The sequence below is a fragment of the Strongylocentrotus purpuratus genome, unplaced genomic scaffold, assembly GCF_000002235.5.
Source record: "Strongylocentrotus purpuratus isolate Spur 01 unplaced genomic scaffold, Spur_5.0 spur5_scaffold_8, whole genome shotgun sequence".
NCBI lineage: Eukaryota > Metazoa > Echinodermata > Echinoidea > Camarodonta > Strongylocentrotidae > Strongylocentrotus > Strongylocentrotus purpuratus.
The window spans coordinates 25,855,622-25,882,681 of NW_022145614.1; the positions used below are offsets into that span (position 1 = coordinate 25,855,622).

Sequence of the window (27,060 nt, forward strand, 5' to 3'; positions counted from 1 at the left end):
TTGGGGTGAGCGACTAATATACACTGTTGGTCATAATGGTGGAATATTTATTTTTACCCCAGTTTAGGGAAGGATTTTAAAAAATTATTTATTTCTTATAGATCTAGATAATGGCATACATTCTCAGATTTTATTGAATATTAATTTGCGAGTGTTTGTTTTGCGTGACTCCTTAATCATAATGTGTGCTACTATGCTAATCAGCTAAGGGACCTACGTCCTTAAGTCATAATTGACAGTAATGAGGATTAATGCCTCACAAAGGGCACTAATATAAAGCTGATCGACACGATTTTTATCCTGGGGCCTCACAGTATCGGGGCCATTGCTTAGCCCCTGAATCATGACTGTACGCAGTGTTTGCTAGGGTACGCGGCCCCTTCCACAAATCCCCCAAAACGAAGAAAATGCAATAAATTGTCAAAAATTCATTGCATTTTCCCCCGGCCCCCAACAGGAAAAATTCCTCTGTGTGGCCATGCCTTGAACCATAATGCATGGCTCGTATTTTTAATGAATCTATGAATAAAGGTATATAAAGTTATTCCCGTATATAAAAATGAATCATTTGATACAATGAGTAACTATCGGCCAATATCAGTCTCGCCAGTATTTTCAAAAATGCCTTAATAATAGACTGATATATTTTTGGAACAAATGTGATTTTTTTTATTATCGGATAGTCTATAGGGTTTTAGCGCTGGTCAATCCACACCCTCTGCACTAAATGATTTTGTTTTAAAGTTTCAAATGCCTTAGATAATAAACAAATTATGTTAGGAATATTTCTCGCTCTCAGTAAGGCATTTGATACGTTGGATCCTAAAGTTCTCTTAGATGAATTGTACAATTATGGAATACGAGGTGTTTTGAAAAAAATGGTTTGAAAGCTATCTAACAAACCGAGAACAATATGTTCTTTTTAATAAACATTAAATCTGATTTTAGAAACATAGGATGTGGAGTACCGCAAGGCTCGATATTGCGACCGTTATGATTTCTTGTGTACATGAATGATATTATTCAGGCTTCACTAATATTGCAATGTATTTTATATGCGGATGATTCAAGTTTATCTTTGTCTGATAACGATTTAGATAGATTAGTGACACGATTTAGTGATGAGCTTCAGAACATTTCTTAATGGTTGTATATTAATAAATTAATCTTAAATGTAAAGAAATCTAATTATATGATTTTCACACGGATAAGATCAGCCATAGACGAAAGACTTCATGCATGGCTGATTGTCAACGAAACGCTGTTAAGTTTTTGTAAATTCTGTTTGTTGCTACGGCATAGCAGCCAGTGAAAACGAATTCGTCTAATAATTTTTTCGAAATGCAAGCATTACTTGAAACAAACAGAACTTTGTTATTCCTAGCTCATTTTTCCTGGCTACTAATATGTGTCATTTATTAATTGTAGTCGTGATTAAGTTATGATAAAACATCGATAATTCTCGGATTCGTTTTTTTTTCTGGGACGCACTGTATATGCAATTAGCTGCTAGATGTTAGTTGTAATGTGTTAGCTGTAAGGTATTAAGTGTTAGACAAGGGTAACATTCTTTATTATTTCATATGAGACCAGCACCACATAAGAATTTAGTGTTCTTTCTTGCCGGTTCCCTCATTCGTATATATATATATATATATATATATATATATATAATTGTATTTTGCCTTTATCTTTCGTTATATTATTTGTGTGTTCTTTATTTATCTGTAAATATCAATGTTATAATTATGTATGCTTTTATATGACGAATGGAATCAAATTTAAATAAAAATTAAATTAGGTAGTTGCATTGGAATGAGATTCTCAGACAAAGTTTTTGATGTAGGCATTAATGACATAAGTCCCACAATGTATCATGCTCTTTGAGACCATTCTTTTTTGCTCTCTCAAAACAATGGCTATTTATGTCTACCTAATATAGTAATGATATGTGCAATAATCTATAACCCTGTCACACTTCACACCCCCCCCCCCCCAACCCTCTCTCTCTCTTTCTCTCACACAATCACTCTTCGGGCTCGGTCTATCATTCTTCTCTTTTCCTTGCTGCACTTCTGCATCACCAGAACCCCTAATAATGTCCCCCCCCCCCTTTTTTTTGTATTGCTTGATACAATTGTCAGGTCTCACAAGGCATCAAATTTCGCTTATCTTTGAGCCCTGGCAAGTTCTGTTTCTATTTCGTCATATATGGTTCAACGTATACTGATTTTTATTCTGTATTAAGAACTGAATGAGAAGGCACGGTGGCTCAGTGGTGAGGAGTGGTTTCGTTACTAACAAGTCCCGGATTTGAAACCAATTCGATGCGCTGGTGCTCTTTGGCAAGGCATTGACCCTCATTACCAAGTCCATCTGTGTGGAATAAAAGCCGTTGGTCCCCCGGTTGCTAATACAAGCATACACAAGCTTTTATTAGCAGTCAGGTAAAACAAAACAAACTAACAAATATGTATAAATATCAAGTTGAACTGTGGGTCTCCAAGCAAATTTGTTTCCTCGAAAATAAATGATTATTATTAAAAAATGCATGGCAATTCTGCCAACACTATAGCAAGACTACGGGGGGGGGCATAGCACCAGGAATCCTTATATAAAGACGTGTATGTATAAATTAGGAGATCTACATGCGGCATATTTTCTCCTGAAAAGCAAATGTGTCGCTCTCCACCAATACAAGGATGGAAATAAACTATAGCACAACAATAGCTCAGTAATATCTCTGAAAAATAATATCTCACTAGTAAAATTTTACACAAATTTCGCTTGCTTACATTCTGATAGCCTAAGACACCAGGACACATGTATAATATACAAGTCATTTATCTCCCCCCCCCCCCCCGTCCCTACCCACCCCCGGGAAGCACTATGTATCATTAACGGCGACCTTACATCTGGCCAGTATTAGTTCGTGTGTACTGACTCCATTTCCAATGTTTCCTCTATCGCTTTTTTCTTTCTCACAACTTTAGAATAGGACTTTCTGAGAAGTTGATTGGGTAAGGAATTTCAGCAGTCACTTTCCTTAGGAAGGTGGACCCATCTTTAAAAAAAAACGTTAATCATGACCATTGTGAAATCATAAGCATTGTGGGCGATGCATGGAACTTTGTCGGACACAGACACAACCATTTCCGAAAAATTAAGTCAAGGTTAATTTATATTTCTTCTCGAAATCATAAAAGTACAGAAATCATTTTATTCTTTGCTTTCTTTTATTATAACAATGTCGACGTCTAACTTTTCAGGCCATCTTGTTTTAACGCTTCACATTGCGCTAAGTCATTTCCCAGAATAAGGAATGGGGACTTAATTCGAAAAGATACATGTAGAAACAAAGAGAGAGAGAGAGAGAGAGAGAGAGAGAGGGGGGGGAGAGAGAGAGAGAGGGAGAGAGAGAACATGGGGTGGATAATTGAAAGAGGGAGGGAGGGAGGGGGCGTAGACAGAAACAGATACAGACAAAAAAGAGATTAGACAAAGATACAAAGGCAGAGAATGATAGCGGGATGGGGAAGAGGTAGACAGGTAGACCTGTAACCAGAATATTAGAGAGGGAGAGAGAGGGGGAGAGAGGGAGAGAGAGGTGGGAGCAGGCGCGCCGGAAGCAGTTTGGGATTGGGGGGCAAACATTCCAGGGGGCTCACCTTCCAGGGGCAGTGACGCCATGAGAAATAACGTTCTGAGGGGGGGGGGGGCAGACGAAAAATCTGTATCACCACCAGTATTACACGTTACATGCAGGTCCCGCGAAACGTTTTTCAAAGTGGAGTATTAACGATCAGGCAGAGCGTAAATTGGCGTGGGATCCAGGGCATGAGCCTCGGCAGGAGGTCAAGGGGCTGAGCCCCCGGAAGCTCAGGGGTTTTAGGTATTTAATTACGGTTAGATGAGCATTCAGGGTCCCTCTTTAAGGCTATTGACGTGTTCCAGGGGGGGGGGAGCCCCCAGAAGCTCAGAGGTTTTAATATTAAACTACGGTCAGATGAGCATCCAGGGGCCGCCTTAGGGCCCTTGGTGGGGTCCAGGGGGCAGAGCCCCCGGAAGCTTTGGGGGTTTAGGTATTTAATTACGGTCAGATGAGCATCCAGGGGCCCACCTTAGAGCCCTTGGTGGGGTCCAGGGGGGCAGAGCACCCAGAAGCTCAGGGGTTTTAGGTTTTTAATTACGATTAGATGAGCATCCAGGGGCCATCTTTAAGGCTATTGACGTGTTCCAGGGGGGGGGGGAGAGCCCCAAGAAGCTCAGAGGTTTTAATTTTTAACTACGGTCAGATGAGCATCCAGGGGCCGCCTTAGGGCCCTTGGTGGGGTCCAGGGGGCAGAGCACCCTGAAGCTCAGGGGTTTTAGGTATTTAATTACGATCAGATGAGCATCAATGGGCCCGCCTTAGGGCCTTTAGTGGGGTCCAGGGGACAGAGCCCCCTGAAGTTCAGGGGTTTTAGGTATTTAATTACGGTCAGATGAGCATCCAGGGAACCGCCTTATGGCCCTTGGTGGGGTCCCCATAAGCTCTGGGGTTTTAGGCATTCTTTTATACCTTATTTGTGACATTTGGAGGTCACTTTTTTTTCTCTCCGTCTTTCTTTCTTTTTATCTTTAACATAATTTTTCAAAAAGTGAGGGGGGGGGGCTCAGGCTCAAGCCCAGCCACTTTGCAGACCATGACATAAAGGCTTATTAACAAGCGTATTTTTCGCCCGACTGTAATTTGGAAATTTCTTGTTTTCCAACAAACGCATAAAAAGGTATGACCTTTAAAAAAATGGAGAAAAAATACCGGAAAATGTCATAACAGCAACATTTGTAAATCACTGGTATCGAATACGAAATTCCTACCCCCCCCCCCCCATCAGTACGCCAGCGTTCAGGGGATCATGTCTTCTCACCCCTATAACAAAAAAACAGACACGCTTTCCCATTCTCGCACAATATGTCCACGATATGCGCGTATCGCTATTATAAAGACCTCCATTGATAAATACGGTATAGGTGTCATATGCGCAATGTTTATGAAATTTAATTCCTGTGAACTTTCCTTTCCTTTGAATGGAATTGTATATGTGACTTTTTTCAGGTTTTTATTTTTGTTATGTTCTTTTGGGGTAAAAATACAAACCATGTTTTAATACCCCTTTACTGCTTTTTTTTTTTTAGAGGGGGGGGGGGGCGTTTTGAGGGGCAAAAATGCGTTTTGCCCCCCCCCCCCCCCCCCCCCCCCCCCACTATTTTGACCGGGCCTATTGGTGGGAGGGTGTAAACAGAGACTTATAGAAAGATATGAAAAGATAGGCAGAGACAGATACATACAGAATGAATGGGAATAAGCGGAGACAGGGAGTGACAAACAGACTCGGAGATGGAGCGAGACGTAAAACAGGGATCCCAGTTTTCAGGCCATAGGCCAATTTGAGGCAACGGCACCCCCCAATTTTCAGGCGTCCTATTGTACAGTTCATACAGGACGCGAGCATTTCTCAGTCTCTTTTCAGGCTCATTGGATGGAATCATCGGGTATCACTGTATAGAAGGAGAGAGGTCTTACCTAAACCGGGCGTGCTAGGAGGCCTTGGTCCACTTAGTTGGTTCTCGATCTTCTGCTTCGCGGGTGTTGTTTGGGGGGAGCGTGGCCTCCTATACATCTCTTCAAGCTTGGTCTGGCATATGACCTTGGCCCACGTGATGGTCTCTTGATCCAATTTTGGTACCTTGGTGTAGATGCGTAAGGTGACGTCTACCTTGTCGGCTGGGAGCTGATCAAAGATGAGCGATGCAACGATCAGTAGGCTTATTTAAAATTCTATATAGTATTCAAGTATTCAATTTTATTTCACATCTCTTTAAAAACACATGAAAAGATATACAAACAAAATCATTATAAATTAAAACAATATAAATATTTTTAAAAACACATTCATTGACATGGTACTGTGTAAGAAGGATGAAGGGTGGTGGATGCAAGGGATCAACAAAGGCCATTGGTCTGTCAAGGTTGATCCCCTATATTACCACCCTTCAAGAGAAATACATTATACCAAAAAAACAAAAAACAATCAAACAAACAGATAATATAACATAGCATAAACACATAAAAAACACAACATAACTATTTACATAAATCACATAAAAGGCAATTAGATCTAATAAAACTACTCACAATTAAGAATAGAAAACTTTTTTTACTGAATGTAAGAACAGTGGATATTTCTTTAAGTCAACATCAATAAGTATAAAACAAGAAATTCCAATAAAAATGTATGTACCTTTTTATATTTTTAACTTTTCAAAAACCGCAATAGGTTTTAAATGCCACAGCTTTGGAATGAGTTACCAAACGTATTAAAGAATAGGGAAAGAAGACCCGGGAGAAGAGAAGAAGTGATGAAAATGAAAGAAGACTGATAGCATGAGAGGAAAGAAAAGAGCTAAGAAGACAAGAAAAGGGTGTAAAAAGGAAAAGGAGGAGCAAGAGAGAGAGAGAGAGAGAAAGATAGCCTTGAGCTTTGGATAAGCTAATGAGTAATACATGAAACAAATTTTGAGCAGAGTAATTATCTTTCGCCGGAGAACTTGCATAAGGAGCTACAACTTGATTTTTTTTAAATTAAACATTATGGGGAAAAGCAAAAAACGGCTGAGCATTATTTATTGCACACGACTTTTGGATCAAAGAGCAATTTTATTGTCGGCGGAGAATTGTCTTTTACGGGGTACTTTTGGGGAGGAGCACTTATTGTCGTAGTAGCCTTTGTATTAAACGGAGCAATTGTCGGCGGAGCAAATGTCGGCGGAGCAAATGTCACCGGAGCAAGTGTCGCTTCAGGCGGAGCAAATGTCGGCGGATAAAACTGTCGGCGGAGCAACTGTCGTTCGAGGAGCATTTGTCACCGGAGCAATTGTCGGCGGAGAAATTGTCGGCGGACCTAATGTCGGCGGAGCAATTGTCGGCGGAGCAAATGTCGGCGGAGCAAATGTCGGCGGAGCAATGACGGCGGAGCAAATGTCGCGGAGCAAATGTCGCGGAGCAATTGTCGCGTTTTGCGGAGTAAATGTCAGCGGAGCAATCGTCGGCGGAGCATGTATCGGGTTACCGCTAGGATTCAAACTCTCAACCGTTGGATTGAGAGTTAAACGAATGAAACACTATTCCACGACACCTCCTCGCGGATAGTCGTTAGGTTTGCATAGCTTTGCATATAGTTTACATACTGAGTACACTGACCTCGTCCTCTTTGAGGAGTTTGGCATCAAGTTTACCATCAATTGGTTTCTTGTAGAACGGGATATCGAGGAGAGGGTTCCTGTCTCCACTTCCGTAGTCGAAGCGTGATACCTATCAATAAATGAGAAGAAAGAGAATCTTCGGAAATAATCGGGAAAGGTTGTTGTTTATGTTTAAATAGTATCTTACATATCTTTATTTATTAAAGCCAACCAAGCATTGTGATTGGAATTGTGTTCATAAAAGGAAACTACTTTACATTTTTTCCGCTGCAGTTAACTATTTTTTGTCGCTGAAATTCTTTGAGGTTGAAATATAAATGATGCAACACTTAAGGGTGTCGGGAGTACCTCTTGGATGGGGGGGGGGGGGGGGATCGGGTAGCATGTCGAATTTGCCGACAATTTAACCAAAGGAAATTTCCCAGTTTTTTGGGAACTAGTATGCGTCCTACCAGATTATGACATATGCAATGAACTGACCTTTTCCCGTAAGGGGGGGGGGGGGGGGGAGGGGGACTCGATAGCTCATAATTTCGAAACACAAACTTCCCATATTGGGGGGGGGGGTTCACAATTCCTAACATTTGTTGCATTACTCTGAACGTTCCTTTATCTAAAGGTTCATAATTCCGAAAACGAAGTATGGTACATAAGTCCGAAATTGAAGAAGAGATTATTATTCCAAACGTTCGTAAAGTGAAGGAAAGGAACCTTACTTCATTTCAAGAATGACCGACATGTTACTGTTCCCAAACAAAAAAAGCTACAACTAGCCATACCTGGACTACGATATTGTCAGCTTGGAATATCTTTCTCGAAGAGATGGGCAACCGTGATGGAAGGTCGTCATCATCCTTTACGATCAATCTCTTAATCTCATCTGGATCCACTGCATCCATCTTTAACTAGAACAACAATTATCGTGATATACGTGTATATATTTACATTATGTACATACACACACACACACACACACATGCATATGTATGCATGTAATATATACACACACACATACATACATTTATATACACTGTTGGTCATAATGGTGGAATAATTATTTTTACCCCAGTTAAGGGAAGGATTTAAAAAAATTATTTATTTCTAATAGATCTAGATAATGGCATACATTCTCAGATTTTATTGAATATTAATTTGCGAGTGTTTGTTTTGCGTGACTCCTAAATCATATGTGTGCTCCTATGCTAATCAGCTAGGGAACCTACGTCCTTAAATCATAATTGACAGTAATGAGGATTAATGCCTCATAAAAGGGCACTAATATAGCTGATCGACACGATTTTTATCCTGGGGCCTCACAGTAATGAGGCCATTGCTTAGCCCCTGAATCATGACTGTACGCAATGTTTGCTAGGGTACGCGGCCCCTTCCACAAATCCCCCAAAACGAAGAAAATGCAATAAATTATCAATAATTCATTGCATTTCCCCCGGCCCCCAACAGGAAAAATTCCTCTGTAGGACCATGCATTATGGTTCAAGGCATGGCCACAAAGAGGAATTTTTCCTGTTGGGGGCCGGGGGAAAATGCAATGAATTATTGATAATTTATTGCATTTTCTTCGTTTTGGGGGATTTGTGGAAGGGGCCGCGTACCCTAGCAAGCACTGCGTACAGTCATGATTCAGGGGCTAAGCAATGGCCTTGTTACTGTGAGGCCCCAGGATAAAAAATCGTGTCAATCAGCTATATATTAGTGCTCTTTTGTGAGGCATTAATCCTTATTACTGTCAATTATGACTTAAGGACGTAGGTCCCTTAGCTGATTAGCATAGTAGCACACATATGATTAAGCAGTCACGCAAAACAAACACTCGCAAATTAATATTCAATAAAATGTGAGAATGTATGCCATTATCTAGATCTATTAGAAATAAATAATTAAAAAAATCCTTCCCTAAACTGGGGTAAAAATAAATATTCCACCATTATGACCAACAGTGTATATACATTTGTTTATATATATATATATATATATATTATACATCTGCGCATGCACATAAACACATACATACACATTTTAAGTTTTAAAAAAGCGCGTGGCATCCATCCATTCCACCTATTCCTCAGTATTTAGAGTTTACGCATGGATGCCATGCATTACCCCCAAAATGTCATATAATCTTTTTCTAGATCCTTTTTAAAAATATCTGGTTTACTAATAATTGTTATTATTAATATCTTTATTGATATTATCATTACTATATTATTAATGTTATTATCACCATTATCATTATCCAGATTTCTAAAACTGTTTTTATTTTTATCATATTTACTATATATCATTATTATCAATTTCATATTTGTTGTTGTTTTTGGTGTATCAATATTATCATTATTATTATTATTATTAATCGCCCCAGATTGCCATGGTTTACTGATGATATAAGAATGGAAAAGAAGAAGAGAAGGAAGGCAGAAAAGAAATGGAGGAAATCTCAGTCTGTCTCTGACCACAATGCATTTAAGTTAGCTCGAAACAAGATGTTGTTTGTAATGAATAATGCTCGTACTAAGTATTATACCGACTGTATTACTGACAATAGCTCAAATCAAAGGAAACTCTTTGATGTAACAAAGTCCTCGTTGAACATGACAAAAAGTGATTCTGTCATACCTCCTAGTGTTGATAACCATGATTTTGTCAATGGACTTGGTGACTTTTTTGAACAAAAGGTAGTCAAAATTCACTGTGATATCGAATCAGTGTTACATGAAGAGGATATCAGTGTTGATAATTCCTTGGAATACTCATCCTCATCCAATCCACCCAAGTTTGCAAATTTCATGCCGTTATCCCAAAGTGATGTTCGGAAACTTGTAATGAACCTCAGTAAGAAATCATGTTCCCTCGATCCAATGCCAACAAGATTGGTTGTTGAATGTTTAGATACCTTACTACCTGTGCTTACACAAATCATAAATTTGTCATTACATAATGGCAAGTTTCATTCAGGTTGGAAACTTGCCTTGGTTAGACCTATTCCAAAGAAACCCAATTCTGAAATGAACTTCAGCAACTTCAGGCCAATAAGTAATCTCCAATATGTGTCGAAGTTGGTTGAAGGGGCAGCCACTGCTCAAATTCAGGATCACCTCCTTCGTAACAACCTTTTCCCTTTAACACAATCGGCGTATAGAAAGTATCACAGTACAGAAACCGCTTTACTAAGAGTTAAGAATGACCTACTTATGGCAATGGACCAGCAGAAAGTTACATTTTTTGTACTTTTAGATCTCAGTGCCGCCTTCGACACTGTCGATCATACTAGCTGAAATACTACAGTCTGATTTTGGGATTACAGATTCTGTTTTATCTTGGGTACAGTCTTACCTGTGCGATAGGGAGCAACAAATATCAATTGGTAACACCACCTCAAAGAAATTCGATGTTAGATGGGGTATTCCTCAAGGCTCCAGGCTCGGACCCCTCCTTTTTTCCCTTTATTCGAGTCGCCTTTTTGCTATCATCAAAGCATACTCTCAGCACATATCTTGTCACTGCTATGCAGATGATACCCAGTTATACATTTCATGTAGCCCAGTCAGGGAACAAGAACAGTCCTGTGTTTCAGCTCTTGAACACTGTCTAAGGGATCTTCGTAGGTGGATGTTAAGCTGTAAGTTGAAACTCAACGACAGCAAAACTGAATTTCTTATTATTGGAACACCTAGGCAAGTGTCAAAACTTAATATAAATTGTATAACAGTCGGAAATACTGTAGTCGAGCAGTCTATGGTTGCAAAAAACCTTGGTGTCTGGTTTGACTCTCAGTTGAACATGGAGACCCATATATCCAAAACATGCAAAGCAGCCTTCTATCATCTGTACAACCTACGTCACATTCGGAAATACCTAACTCGCACATGTATCATTACATTAGTCCATGCCTTTATAACAAGCAAATTGGACTACTGTAATGGACTACTGTTTGGCTTACCAGAATCTCAGATGTGTAAATTACAACGTGTACAAAATGCATGTGCCAAACTCATCTGCAATTCCCCCAAATTCTCTCATGTAACCCCACTACTTCATGATCTGCACTGGCTTCTAGTTCGCCAGAGAATCAAATTCAAAATACTCCTCCTTACTTATAAGGCACTCCATGGCTTGGCCCCCATTTATCTCAGTGAACTCCTGACGTTAAAATCACCCACCCAGTCCTACAGGCTCCGTAGTTCCCATGATACCATGCTCCTGAGTCTTCCACCTTGTAAAACAAAGGTTACTCTAGGTGACCGCGCCTTTGCTAGCGCTGCACCCAAACTCTGGAATAGTCTCCCTGCCACAATTAGACATGCATCATCAATCAATGTGTTTAAAAATAACCTGAAAACCTATCTGTTTCAGGAAAGTTTTACATAGACATTTTCATTGTAAAGCATACACAGGTTCCCCCTTAGCATCGATTTTAACTTTTAAATGTTTATTTGTATTGTTCCTTTTACTATCATTATGTCATGCGCAGTTGAGTATATACATATAGAAACTGCGCATTATAAATTTACAATTATTATTATTATTATTATTATTATTATTTTATGTTATTTCAATGTTATTTTTTTTTTTTTTTTTGTAAACTCCAACTACTACAATAACTATACCACTACCATCACTCCTGCTACTGCTGTGACAATCATTACTATGATAGTTAGAATTTTCTTTTAATTCAGGCTATGCTAGTGCCACTACTTCAGATGTATGTAAACTGCCATCTCCTGCTAACAATGTATCGATGTGTCGACAACCAAGCTCAATGATGTTTACATGAACCGGAAATCATTTCATCTACGCCTCCACTGAAATATGGCGCAATCGGAAATACATTACAGCAGTGGTAGCCATGTCGGTAAAGTACACTACCTGTTATTTGTTCATACTTAAAAGACGTCAAATACCTTTTCGTTGGCATGCTCGCATATTGCAAGGCACTGGTAGAGTTCTCTCTTGTGTATCCGTTCTATGATCTCCCGTGCCCTCACCATTCCTGGTTCTTGTGATCGTGATCGTTTGATCTCGTTGAGGATGGTGTCATCTACTTGACAGAAGGCCTTGGGGTCCTTCACAGACTCCAATAGGTTGTACTTCTTTCTAAAACAGTTTCATATGCAAATACAAAACAAAGTTCCAAAAGTTATGGTACAAGAGGCAGCCTGTTAGATTTCCAGTTAACCAGTCAATTACATAACCACATTATATCCACATTCAACGACTGAAACATATTCCTATTTACACTTTAAACAAAAAATCCATAACACGGAATCACAGAAATGTATGAGTAACACAAGCAAAGTTGTTTTGATTTGTAAAGGAAACTTACCCGCCTTCACCTACGAATATGAGATGATCAGCTGCTTCTTGGAAAGCTTCCTGCAGCCTACAAGAATATTTTGAATAATAATTATAATAAAGTCAGTCTTATATAAAGCATAATCTGTTGCCATCTCTACGCGCTTAACAAAAAAAAAAGAATAACATCTTATGTAACATTTGAAATTGATACCGTAAAGTAATTGCATCAGTTAAGAAAGTATGGCAATACATAAGATTCTGAATACAATTCTTGATTGGAAACAACAAACAAAATTGAGATAAAAGGAGAAAGTACATGTATAGCCTGACTAGCTGCCATAACTAATAGCATAATATAAAATGCCGTCCTTTACTCTGATGTACAGGAAAATCATAACAAAGATGATATAATTTCAAAGAGGAATAAACACACATGTGTCTATGTTCTTTTTGTGTATATATTTTTAATTTTTTTATTTGAACAAATATTGTACACCTATCTCAGGAATGATGCGTAATCTACTGAATTCAAATCAAATTAAAGCCAATTTTATCTGATTACATGATGGCGATGACCTTGGTGACCCTATGCTGGTAAGATGTGTAATGAAGACGGCGTCTTGTGAGAAACATGATGTTCAGATCCCTTGCTACCTAAAATAATAAAGAAAATAAAGATTCATTTCAAAACAAGCACAATTTATACATTTATAAATAAAGTTTTTATGCTTGTAACAGACTAACCAATAGTCAGGAGAATAAACTGTAGATACCTTCCAAGCTAAGGCGATTTCTGCCATAGATTGAATAAATAGGCGTGTGTGGTTTTGGGCGATTGATCGAGATGTGGGGGAAAATACCAAGAGACCGCGCCTAACGTGTACATTATCTATTAATATACTGTAACATTTTAACAAATGGGAAGATTGATATAATGTTTGCGTAAGGGAGGTGGAGGAATACAAGTGAAATACTATAGACACGCTTTCGATTAGATAAATGTCATGTTCAAACCAAATATTATAAAGGTTAAAATACACTACAAAATGGTATAATGGGCAGCACTCTTGAGCGGTCGGATTCACATCTTGCATCTAAATTCTTTATGGTGAACATTGTAATCTCTTTTATACCGTTTCCATGGTTTTGGGTGCAGATTTTAAACTTTATTTTTATGTGAGCGTATACCTTGTCTCTAAAGCAGAGTTCCTTCCTTGTGTGATCGCCTCGCTTCACATCGAGAACCTTCACGAAGGGCAGAATACGGTTGAAGTCGAATGCAGACTTCATGCCTAGGTAGTGTGTATCCCGGGCACAATAGTCCCATTTGTCCACGTCCACCCCGTTTACAAAGTTGTTCACTATCTGATACAGATACAACTTGTTCTCACGAAGCTGATAAATTTGTAAGGATATTGTGAGAGAAGGTCACATATGCAGGCAGATAATCAAAGCGAGAAAGAGAGAGAGAGAGACACACACACAGAGAGAGAGAGAGAGAGAGAGAAAGAGAGAGAGAGACAGAGAAAGGCAGACAGAGAAAGAGAAAGAGACAGGGAGAGACAGAGTGTGGGAAAGAGACGTATATATATATATATATATATATATATATATAGCCGGGTATGGAGAGAGAGAGAGTGTGTGTATGTGGGGGAGGGGATGGAGAGAAGAGAGATGAGACAAATCTTTTATAATTTCATGTTCTGTTGCCTTATGTTTTGTTTATCCAATCTCATGTGATATTACCCTGCACTTTCCGTTGTTGTCTATGAGTAAAATTGTTTTACTCGATACTCTTTTTAGTAGAATTTCTGAATATGAATATTACTCATAAAGATTAAGATTTTTTTCTTTCAAACTGGTACATGTCTTCAATTGAACCCTTTTTTCAATAGTTTCTTAATTTATTCCAAACAATACAATTTAATCTTAGAAATGAAATATAGTTGTTTTTCATCTTGACATTGTACGATTGAGTTGTAACATAAAACAGATAACCCAATCCTACCAACACACTACTCCCATCCCTCCCACCATTCCCACTATCCGAATCACACACTACCCGACCACAATCCGCACATATACCACACAGTGTTCCTAGCCTCCTCAGAATACCCAAAATTGGAGCGACAGACAAAAAGAAATAATCTATTAAAAAAATTAAAAAATAAATCTTTTAAACGAGGCTACAATAGCCACAATAGCCCAGTGTTAAAAGTTCATGAAAACTTCACTTGTTTCCACTTTTGTAAATGTCAGGCCAATTTACCTGCCCTCCCTGCAATATTCTTTTCTTCTTCCCTAAATTCCAACAGTTCTTTTTGAAACTCACCCAAAACAATATTACGGACTTTCCCCTGCATCTATATATCCAATATATCATTGGAAAAATTATTGTATTAAATATCTTTTTTCGTAGAGAATTACCGGACAACCCTAAATTAATATCTACCCAGTCGATGGACCTTAATTCCCTTAGCCCAAACTTAGCTATTACATTCTGCCATAACCTTTGAACAGGTACACACTCCCAGAAAAAGTGTAAATATGTTTCAATCTTTTGTTACAAAATGAGCACAAGTTATCTTCAACAAAGCCGAATCTGAATACGTGTTCTCTAGTACATATTGCTCCACGAAGCAGTTTATACTGAATCTCATAGTCTGTTAACAAGAGTAACTTTCCTAGGCCTACTAAATATCTCTCTACATACCTCATTTGAAAAATCTGAAAATGCCCGTCCATCATGAATCTTCAAAAACAAATGAATTTTGTAACTTCTCTATGAAATATTCATAAACCTTCATTGATAATACATCTCTGATGAGCTTCACAGTACTGTTAAACTGCATTAAAGTATCATACTCTTTTACATGCACTAAAGTCCAGTTATCCCTTTTCATGCTTCTCAAAATAGCTTCCCTAATATTCCATACATCAACAATTTTGTTTCCTTTTAACTCCAAATGTTGAAAATGAGATATTGACTGCATGCCATTTTTAGCAAAAATTTCTTGAATTGAAATTTTATTGGGTGTAAACAACTCCTCATCAAAATTCATTTTCTATTTTAATAAGAAATTGTTATTGTTAAAAATAATTGGATTATTCTTTTCTTCAAAATTCCTATAACCTTCTAACTCTTTCCATGCTTTGATCATTTCTAAATAAAACTTAGGTACTTTGAAACTTAATAACTTGGAATCATAGTTACACACGAAAAAATCTACCCCCTACCATCTTGAGGCAGAAATCAAAGTATTTTATTGACTTTTTCCATGCTTTGATCATTTATAAATAAAACTTAGGTACTTTGAAACTTAATAACTTGGAATCATAGTTACATATACAAAACAAACTACCCCCTACCATCTTGAAGCAGAAATCAAAGTATAGCTTCCATCTCATAGATTTCTCTCCGTACAATACTCTTTTCACCCACATTACACGTTGGATTTTTACAAACGAGTCAAAATTAGTCATTCGTAACCCTCCTTCATTATAACCTTGATACAATATTAATCTCTTAATTCGATCTTTCCAATTCCATATAAATTCAAAACATATTTTCTGTATATGACCCACTTTGGAACCACCAGTGAAGCAAAAACGTAATTTAATTTACATAATGCATATGTTCTTAATAAATCTTTTTTTCCAAAACCGTAAGGTCCCTCTGTTTCAACCATCCGCGAAGTCTTTTAATCTTGCTTATTTCACATTATAATTCAATTCCTCTCTTTTTCTGACGTCTAACGCAAAATACACTCCCAAATTTTAATTTCTTTAAGCGCTTTCCCGAAGGGAAGTTTTTCTGATTTGTCTTTGTTTTTCCCAAATTTCATAATATTACTTTTTTCCGCATTAACCCGTAAACCACTTATTTTCTTAAATAACGTATAAATCTCATTTACTCTCTCTACAGATTCTTTATTTCTAACAAATATTGTCATGTCATCTGCATATAAAACTTGTTTGACTTTAATTCCTATAATATTAACGCCCATAATAACCTCATCATTCCTCACTACTGTTGCCAATACTTCAATAGCGAGAATAAATAAATAGGACGGGAGTGGATCTCCTTGCCTTACCCCTTGCTTAATATTAAAATAACCAGTAGCAAAACCACCATTCATAACACAGCTACTTATATTACTGGAAATAGTTTTTACCCAAGAACAAAATGAGGGACCGAACCCAAACCTTTCTAAGACTCTCAAGAGGAATGTATGAGATACGGAATCGAATGCTTTTTCAAAATTAACCGCAATCAAATAACTACAAGCCTTATCATCTGACTCCTCATTAGAAAAACAGAACATATCATCAATTAAACGTACCGCTTCTCCACTATTGCGATTATTCATATAGCCCACCTGGTCTACGTGTATGACTTCCTCAAGTACTCCCTTAATTCTTGTAGCTAACACCTTCGACCAAATTTTGTAATCAACATTTCATAATGTAATCGGCCTATAATTTGATATGTATCGAGGGTCTTTCCCTTCCTTCTCAATCAAAGTAATAACCCCTTGTTTTGAAACTCCCCATGACATAACCTTCATTTAAAGCATCTACCAAAATATTTCCCATACCTAACCAAAACGTAATATAAAATTCAACTGTAAGGCCACCATTGCCAGAAGACTTGTTTAATTTCATAGCCTTCAATACCTTTATGCACTCATCTTTTGTTATTTTACCTTCACATGCTTTCCGTCCATTTTCACTTAATTTGTTAACATCTTTGAAAAACAAATTTTCCGTGTCCTCATTAAAAAAACCTTAACTTTTCCGCATATAAATTTGAATAAAACTTCCTAATCATCGCCAAATTTATGTTCCTGTCATATTCAGCACATTTTTTCTCATCATACAATTCCCTTATCACGGTTTTCTTCCTATTTTACTTTAGCAGTTGCTCGATAAACTCCTTGTTTTTTCCCCTTCCTCATACCACGCAGCACGTGACCTAATCTTTATTTCTTTTTATAGACTTCTCATGCAATTCCTTTAATTGTTCTTTCTTTTCCTCCGTTTCTTCCAACTTCAATGGAAACCTACCTATTTCACTTTCCACCTTTTTACTTCATATTCTCGCCTTTAAATATTCTGTTTCTTTTCTTTTGCCTTTCCCTTCGAAAATATAATTGCGTTTGCCCTAATTTTCATTTTCAAATAATCCTAAAATAACAATTTCTTGTAGAATATATTTTCCCAATCTCTTTTACTCAAACTGATTTCATTTACCATACCTTCCAAAACTTTTTATCTGAACAAAGACTATTATTAAATTTCCAATATGACCTTCCATGCATATACTTTTTCTTTACAAACTTAACTCCCAGAATGATTCCGGCATGATCAGTACTGATAGACGGCTTTATTTCGCAAGTAGATACAGCTTGTTCCAATTAGTTTGAAATAAACCAATAGTCTAACCGACTTTGAACCAGTGGCGTCTTTTGCCTAAACGTGTACTGTTTTAAATCCGGATTATCTTTCCTCCATACGTCATACAACTCTAATTTCCTCAAAAACATCTCTAAATTATTTACAAAGGTTTATCTAACTACTCTTGTAGCTCCCATGTAATTCATTTTTCATCAAAAATAACACAAGTCTTCTTCTAGAATGATCGAATAATTAAAAGAGTACAAAGTTGAAATACAAGAGTCTATTTTTTCCAAGATTATTTTTTGTTGCTGAATATTTTTCCATGTTGGGAAGCACACATTCCCTATTAAGAGTCTCATGTCCCAAATTAAAGCTCTTAATAAAATAAAACGACCATCCACATCTTTCACTACCTCCTTCACTTTAACATCTACATTTTTCGCAAATAGAAGAACACCTCTACTGTGATTTGACCCATGACAAAAGTACATTGGCCCTTCCCAATCCTTTCTCCACGCCATTTCAATATCTGGTGTACTGCACGTTTCTTGCAACATTACTACAACCCCTTTCTTACTTTTAATCAAATTAGAAATAGCTAATCGTTTATTCCTATCCCTTAAACCTAACATTCACCGAAATAAAATTCACACTATCCATTGATTTTTCTTTTCTATCTATACTCATAAAAGAAACAAAAATAGCAGTAAGAGTTTGTCATCAATTGTAAAGTTTCCATGAAATTATGAACATCTATTAGCCTCAAATGAAAAACAAACAGTTTCAATTCATGCGCCCCAAGTTGTAACTCGTGAGTAAAGGCAGGAACAGACACCCCTCACGCACAGACATACCACAACACAGACAGCATACGAACACACTCACCCATAATAATGCATTATCATTCATCTAACACAATTCACCAGTACACTCTCCGACACCGCTCATGGCTCTAAACTGAAAACCCAACCCACCCTCCCCCACAATGCACCTCATAATACATTATTCCCCCCTTGTTAACTTGAGTATTGTAACACTTACACGCACACACACACCCACACACACACACGCACACGCATACCTACAATTTCCGAGTAAAAATGGTCCTCAAGACATGCCAAAAGTAATCACACGACTTTGCCAAGAGGAAATCAGAGGCTTGGACAACTCGACCCTCCAATCTTCTCTCTCTCTCTCTCACACACACACCCACACACACACACACACTATCTCTTTCTCTCTCCCTCTCTCTCTCTCTTGATGGTTTTATTTTTACCATTTTTTCATCCTTTTTGACACCCAGAATAAGCTTACAGATGAACTTGATATCTTCGGTGTAGATATTGTGTTCTTCGAGCTTCTTCTCCAGGCTGTTTTGCTTGATGAGATATTTGAGCATGAAGACCGACTGCTCCTCATGCTGCAAAGATCATGTAGATAATAATAGACTTGAGTAATACTACTAAACACATATGAATAGATGTAAAGAAAACCGGATTGCAATGACTTTCGAAAACCAATAGCCTTGCCGATCTCATATCAAAATGGGCGAACAATTATTGACGTTTTATGTAATACGAACATGATTTCTATGGAATAACCAATAAGATATTAAAATTGCTCTAGTGTTAAAAATGAACCGGTAAAATTGTTGAAGGTTGATGAGAAAAATTGCCTAATTTTGGTATTAAATGATGCTTATTATATTCATTCTACTGTACTAATCCTCTCACACGCAAAAAAATTCTGAAAAAAACCTCAAACTACAAAGATATATATATATATATATATATTGAAGGCCTCTAACAGCAAATTATCCCAACCAATTTTTGAATTATCCAAACGGTTGTTTTTAAGCTTGCTGCTTTCTGAGATCAAGAGTATAGTATTTTATTGAGAAGTATTATTTCCCCAGGATATAGGCTTTACAAAATATTACAACACTTTAAAATTTGGAATTGTATATGGAGCTAATTCATTGTTTTGTGACAAATTACATTCACGTACAAATTTTATTTGATTATAATAAATTTAGTTGGACGTTGGGAATCGATAAGATCAGTTTTCCCCAAATTGTATAACTAATAATCGTCTGTTTTCACGGGAACTTTCAGATTATCTTTAACTGTACATTGATCATTAAGGTTACTACCTTAACACCCTTTTCTCTCATCGGAAAAATGTAGCCAAGCCCCTTTAAGGGCAGAATAATTTGCAAAGAGGGTGATATCCCCTACCCGAATATTAATTTTCAATGCGTAAATTTTGCGAGCGAACGAACACAATTTTGACACTTTCTTTAGCACAATCTTATATTGTCTAAAACATACAAATTTGAAATAAATATTATTAACAGACCAACTTGCTGATGATAAAAGATTTTTTTCCTCGCTTATGTTTCGACTTGATTTATAACTTTAGGATATATTTCACCCAGTCATTCCTTATGCAATATTGCTGGCCAGTAACACGCTTTTTATTACTCACATTGCATCACAAAGAATACTGTGTGCATACATATAATGAATGCCAAATATTAAAATATCAAGTTTGTCTAAATGGCATCCCGTACCCCTGTCCCGGGGGTCTCAGTCAAATATAGATACTGTAAGCATGCGTGACCATGCAAGAAAACGCATATAAAGGGGTGTTTTTAGGATACTGGACGCGGTCCGCGCCGTGCCGTATTAAAGAGTTCAAAAACGTCAATTTGGGGGCATTTTCAAGAAAAAGTGCCCACCTTCAAAATCCTGCTGTACGCGTCGGCTTACGCGTTTAGGGGGATTTTTCTAGACCTCAGGACCAGGGGGAAAAAATTGGTAATAATTCGTCGTGTTCGTTTCCGTCGTGTTTGCTTCCGTCGTGTTTGCTCATAACGATAGGTAGCTTATCTAGCGCGAGTCGGTTTGAAACGATCTTGAGATTTTCAGTAGATCAAGATGGATGCCCACGATACCGACCCAGACCTACTAAGTCTCACGCATATAGCTGGTCCCTTATATTTTGTTTTGCATAGTAGAATAGTTACTGTTTACTGTACAATGTGTACTTTTTGTAAACACTACATGTACTTTATACAAAATAGATCAAATTTGAAATTTAATTCTCTTTTTCAAAGAGAGGACTTATGTTGGTTGGCTGTGCATCAAACATATTTAGAAGTTTACAGGTTGACGTGTTGCTTCTCTATTGAGATAAATTGTATATTGTGAATTTTACATTAGCAGCGCAATTTGATTTATTTTTCATTGTCAACAACTTAAATGATAATCCTTATCGCACTTTACAATGTTCAAGGGGTTACAATTTTACAGTACTGTTTAAGAGTACACTTTTTTGAAAATACCCGTTTATGGGTGCACTAATTCGGGGAAAAACCACGCGAAATCCTCATTTAGGGTGCATTTTGGTTTCAGAACAAATCATTTTAGGGGGTGTCTGGAAAACCTGTGGTCACGTATACTTACAGTATTTCTACATGACTGAGACCCCGGGACCCCTGTCCCCTGAAATGCTGACCCTGAATTAACAGTGAAATCCAGAAACTGTGAAATATCTTGGAATGCATCTTGATACCAAGTTAAAATGGCATATTCATATTGACGAAATGTAAGAAAAATAAGTAAATTTGTAAGTTTTTTAGCTCGTCTTCGACATTTTATATTGGAATCCAATTTGAAGATGGTATATAATTCAATTATTCTTCCACTTTTTGATTATGCAGATATTATTTATGATTCTTATCGTGCCACAGGGCTAATCCCCACTGTGCCAGGTTGTTTTGAAGATAATCTGATTAACGCGATGATTCTGTGAATGGCAAGTGCAAAACACACAGCACAGCCCAATGAGCATGAACAATAACTGCTACTATGAATGCGCCCTTGCACGCACATGGCACTCAATAGGTAGCGTGCGTGCAGCCTCATGGCAGGCTATGGGTTAAGAAGCATACTGACCGCCTCCAAAAATTAAAAAACAGGGCCGGTCGTATCATTTTGAAAATGAATTCTTTTAACCATGTTTCAAATTGCCGAAGCATACTGACCGCCTCCAAAAATTAAAAAACAGGGCCGGTCGTATCATTTTGAAAATGAATTCTTTTAACCATGTTTCAAATAACAATATTCATGTTAAATTAGGGTGGAAATCTCTCCATTCAAGACGTAAATTGCATTTAAATACAATGTTCTATAAATCCGTAAACACTTTGACTCCTCCTTATTTAGAGGAGTCCTTCAAATATTGTAACTATCCACATTCTCTACGATCACAAGGAAATATTAAACTCCCCAAACCAAAGAGTGAATGCTGCCGTAAAATGTTTGTGTATAAAGGCTCACGTGAGTAGCCTACAATGACCAACCGTTGACCAACAGCTTAAAAACTTTTTGCAAAAATCTAATTTTAAGAAATCTGTTTTGCTCTGACCTGTAATGGAACTTGCTTGGGACGGGGGGAGGGTTAGTGATGCTTCTTTAATATGTTTTAGGTTTTATATGTATTTAAATGATATTATTTGATGTTGTATTGTATGTTGTATGATAACTGTTAATATCTTAATTCCTGAACCCCAGGGAAGAACAGTTTTGTTATCCTAACAAAGCTGAATGGGTTATCCAGTTATTCACTATCCATTGATTTTACTATGTACATGCATTTTCTTTGTATTGTTTTTAATATTATGATATGGAAAATAAATACCAATACCAAAAACGGATTAATTCTATAACAAGTGTAACTTCGACTGATATGCATTTGCTCCTAATAACAAAGATGGACAGTCTCCTCTGAATTTGAATGTTTGGTTTGTTTGACCTGAGTGCTAAGGAAGAATGTGTATGCTTGTAAGCAATCAACAAGGGGGCAGACGGCTAAAAGTTCTCTCCGAGGGATTGAGGTAATGAGGATTAAAGCCGTACTAAAGGGCACTGGCTCATCGATTTTGTTTCGAACGCGGGACCTCCTGGTAACGAGAGTAGACCACTGCTCTACCACTGAACCATCTTGCCTGTAATTTATTAAACTCACATTCCATTTGTTGCCATCCTTGTCTGGTGGTACGATGTCTTGAAAGTCATGGGAGAAGGGACCGTGTCCGAGGTCATGGCAGAGACCGGCGATCTCAACACAAGTTACCTCAACCTCCTGAATGCTCTTACTATCATTCTGTCGGAGCATTGAGGCAAGTTTGCCCGCCAAGTAGCTGACACTTCATTGAAATGAAAGTAAAATAGTCTGAGATGGTAATATTTTGCAATGTGTTTTTTCAATTATTATTTTGTGGGACAGCTCCTGGCAACTAACAGACATTCACGTATTGTCATAGAGACTGGCAGTTGATTTTATTCGGAAAAAGGTACAAAAACACACGATGAAGGATTACATGAACTTCAGGTCGGAAAAACACAACCATTATTTTGTCTTCTTGTCTTTATCTAACTACATATTTCTTATTTATCTTCTTCCTTATTTAGGTTGTCTTGACAGGATCCAATATTCTGTCATATGTCTTCTCATGACCAGTAAATTTAAATTTAACAATATCCAGTTAGCCCTCCCCTCGTTAGTTACAGTACACGACTCATTTTCCAGCCTCGGCGACCATTACTCCCGGCCCCCCCCCCCCCCCCACTCAGTGTTATTTAGGGTACGCATATGCGTGTTCCAACCGACCCCCCCTTTTCAGCAAAAGTCCGGTGTGTAAAGTCAATACGGCTCGACCTTTTTCTTTTGTATACGAGCCTTTTTCAGCATCCCCCCTTTTCAGCAAAAGTCCGGTGTGTAAAGTCAATACGGCTCGACCTTTTTCTTTTGTTACGAAAAGGACATTTTGGCAACACGCATGCGGTCATTTTGAAACCTGAGTGGGGGGGCCGGGCCATTACTCCGTGTGAATTTCCTACACTATCGGAATTCTTAAGTTAAACGCTAGATCCGACACTATGACCAACCCTTTACCCAGTATCTTACCTAAGACCCAATTGCAAACATAATTTTGACGAAAAAAAGCCCGGAGCAATGTACAAGATCTAGGGTCTCGCTTACTTATGTTTCTGTTACAAGGATGTTGAAATGCTGGAAATAGGGGTAGTTGTTTTTCAGTGATTTATATGAATTATTACAGCTTTTGCAATTTTATATTCATTAGATAACTAAGTAAATGTAATTACCGAGGGGGGAACTTTTTGTTCTAGACAAATAATGAAAACCTTATATTCGAATAAAGATAATTTGTTGTAGAATCTGCTGGTCAATCTTCATTGTCCCGTGGATAAAAAGGCCAGTATCTTAGCTAGAACCGGAGACAATTTCTTAAAACCGTGCAATCGAGGTCTGGTACAATTCGAAATGATTATTGGTCTCCTATTCACTTGTTGATTTACAACCCATCTCCTGCTGCTCAATAATTTTATTCCAAGTTTTCATTTCTAACCGACCCAATAAACCTTAAATCTCTTATTATAAAAACTGAACATACCCTATTGAGTGTTCAAATCTTGTATGGACGGCGCTTGGGAACACATAGCAGGTACAGCCAAGCTGCTTGATGAATCGTAGTCTCTGAAACTCTGGTGTATCGATGATTATCTGGCAATGCTTCGGCATCTGAACACTGCTATGAATGGGGTCATTGAAAACCTGTATTGAGAAAGAGAAAAAAATTGAATTCCGGAACCTTCAATAGGGGAATTTTCTGGAACCTATCTTCCATTTTGTGTACTGGTGGATGTTTTTTACATGACAGCATTTCATTCCGGGCGTCGACTTTAACATTCTAGGGGGGGGGGGGCTCATGGCCTACAAACATGCGAAGTACGCCGACCTACACATTTAGTGATTTTAACGAGTACAGGTAGTGAAAAGAGAAAATCAATTCTAAAATTCATCGTAATCAACCCCCTTTCTTTCTAACTATATATTAATAATTGCAAAGAAAACAGTTTACCTAAATAGATGAAAATTAGCTAAACCAAATATTATTGACTTCATTTCCTTATTAATCAAATCGTACAAAACGGAAAGATACATTGCTATACACAATGATAAAAAAAAAGATGTCCGTGACAGCAGGTGGCAGGGTATGGCCAAGTATATATCCATTGTCAGATAAGTGAAAAAAGGATATTTGATATGTTAATGAGCTGTATAATGTTTATTACATAATGTAATCAAATGTTCATTTTCACTGGTTTGTGAATCATTTGTCAAATATATAAATGTACATTGAAGTGACTAATGACAATAAAAAAGAAATTTCAATACACCCCCCCCCCCCCAAATAAAACAAAACAAAAAACGTTAAGCTCTCTGAAGCTGATGTACCATGATTACTAAAGATTGCGAAACATGAACAAAAAACAAACAATTCAAATTTTGCTGAAACCAGATGTCAATTTTCAGGGACCGGGGGAAGGGTGGACAAAGAACTGTACATGTGGTTACAGGCAGTCCTACAACTCCCCCCTCCCTGATCTCATACTTCGCCTCAGCTCGAGAGGTTAAATATATGGTATTCCCTATACACTGAAATTATATTACAGTTTATTATTAGAAGAGTGGGTTTGCTTATTTGGTGGGTGAGAGCATGTGACTGGAATTAAAAGTGTTTGGAATATTGCAATGGCAATTTAAAGAATGTAATAACTAATTATTTTCGCTTTTGTGTTTTACAATTGTATCCCTCGATAGAACATCTGAGCAGGGCAATCTATCTGTACTATTACACAAGTTTGTTATTTGAGTTAATATGTTTAAATTCAAATAAAAATAAATGCGACTGAGCGTAACGACCCGAGAGAGACGAAATTATGTTTCGGAATGCTGGCACTTTGTATTCCCTGCCCCTCTCCCCTAGGATTGGTGCCCCTGTCCTAGTGATATTAACTAGAAGTGTAAATTGTATTGCTCATAATAACCTACATGCAGTGTCTTAAAGCGCTAACCAACTATTAAAGATAATAATTAATAAATGATAATAACAAAAACGAAGTATATTGCTGACGAATACTCATTGATTGTAATTCTACACGAATGAAAGAAGATAATGTAGCCTATGACATTATAATAATAATGGCTTTAGAAAATAAATAAATTAAGGACGATTAATTCCTTAGATTTATTAAGTGGTTTTCAGAAACACGATAAAGTACTACTTCATATTACAAACTTAGCGTTCCTACGCTTTTTTTAGCTCGCAATTTAAGAAACACGATAAAGTACTACTTCATTTTACAAACTTAGCGTTCCTACGCTTTTTTTTAGCTCGCAATTTAATTCCGAACATTAACAACATGACTATGGTCGTAATGTAAATTAGCTACTTTTTAATCAACCTGACATTAGCTGTAACCATTTTGTTCACTGCCTGTCTCGATGACTTCAAAAGAACTGACTTCACCTTTGACATACGCCGTAGCAACTCGATCGGTAAACAAGCTGGCAAATAGCCAGCATGTTTATGACAAAGGCACAAACACAGTGTTTGGGTTTCCCCTCAACTCTAAAATCTTCTCAGAAATATAATTACAGGTTTCTTTGGGGAGTGTGGTGTCATGGGGAGAAAATGTTAATTAGACCAACTCTGTGTCGGTTGAAATATAGAGATGTCGTAGTCTAGCAGATATGTTACAGGACTTTGGATTACATGGTTCGCAGCACTAATGTCCTTTGGCAAGACATTCTCGCCCCAAGCTATTACCATTTTGTTCAATGCCTGTCTAGACAACCTGAAAGGAAAAGATTTCACCTTTTACATACACCGTATCAACTCGGTAGACGAGTTTTCGTTATTCTGAGAGATTTATTTTATTCTTGCCCATCAATCTACAAGATTCCCAACTGTAGTGCATGGGAGAGGCATATAGCAAGAATAATGTACAGTGTTTCAGCAAAACATGGGCATCACAACTTTCTTAAAAACGTTACGTACCATGTCGTTTATCAAGTAAATAAATTCATATTTATGGTTGCTTCATTCCCAGGTGTGTGTGGTGATGAAGCATTTTATTCACCTGCTAATATGCTCTTACCTTTTTTTAATTTTTTTTTTTACTACAATTGCCTAAACGCATTTTGCATAAATAAGTTGGTGCTTTTCTT

General features: G+C 37.4%; 1 protein-coding gene across 1 annotated transcript in view; it reads right to left on the bottom strand.

Moving 5' to 3' along the window:
• LOC578665 (deoxynucleoside triphosphate triphosphohydrolase SAMHD1) overlaps positions 1-27,060 on the bottom strand; it is a 37,393-nt gene that overhangs the window by 3,827 nt on the left and 6,506 nt on the right. Inside the window, exons 2-11 of the mRNA XM_030976119.1 lie at positions 24,440-24,600; positions 22,990-23,170; positions 19,235-19,378; positions 13,747-13,953; positions 13,121-13,212; positions 12,587-12,643; positions 12,165-12,357; positions 8,025-8,150; positions 7,244-7,354; positions 5,567-5,774 (exon numbers count right to left, since the gene is read on the bottom strand). Of these exons, the coding sequence (XP_030831979.1) occupies positions 5,567-5,774; positions 7,244-7,354; positions 8,025-8,150; positions 12,165-12,357; positions 12,587-12,643; positions 13,121-13,212; positions 13,747-13,953; positions 19,235-19,378; positions 22,990-23,170; positions 24,440-24,600 (1,480 nt within the window). The remainder of the gene's footprint in view (positions 1-5,566; positions 5,775-7,243; positions 7,355-8,024; positions 8,151-12,164; positions 12,358-12,586; positions 12,644-13,120; positions 13,213-13,746; positions 13,954-19,234; positions 19,379-22,989; positions 23,171-24,439; positions 24,601-27,060) is intronic.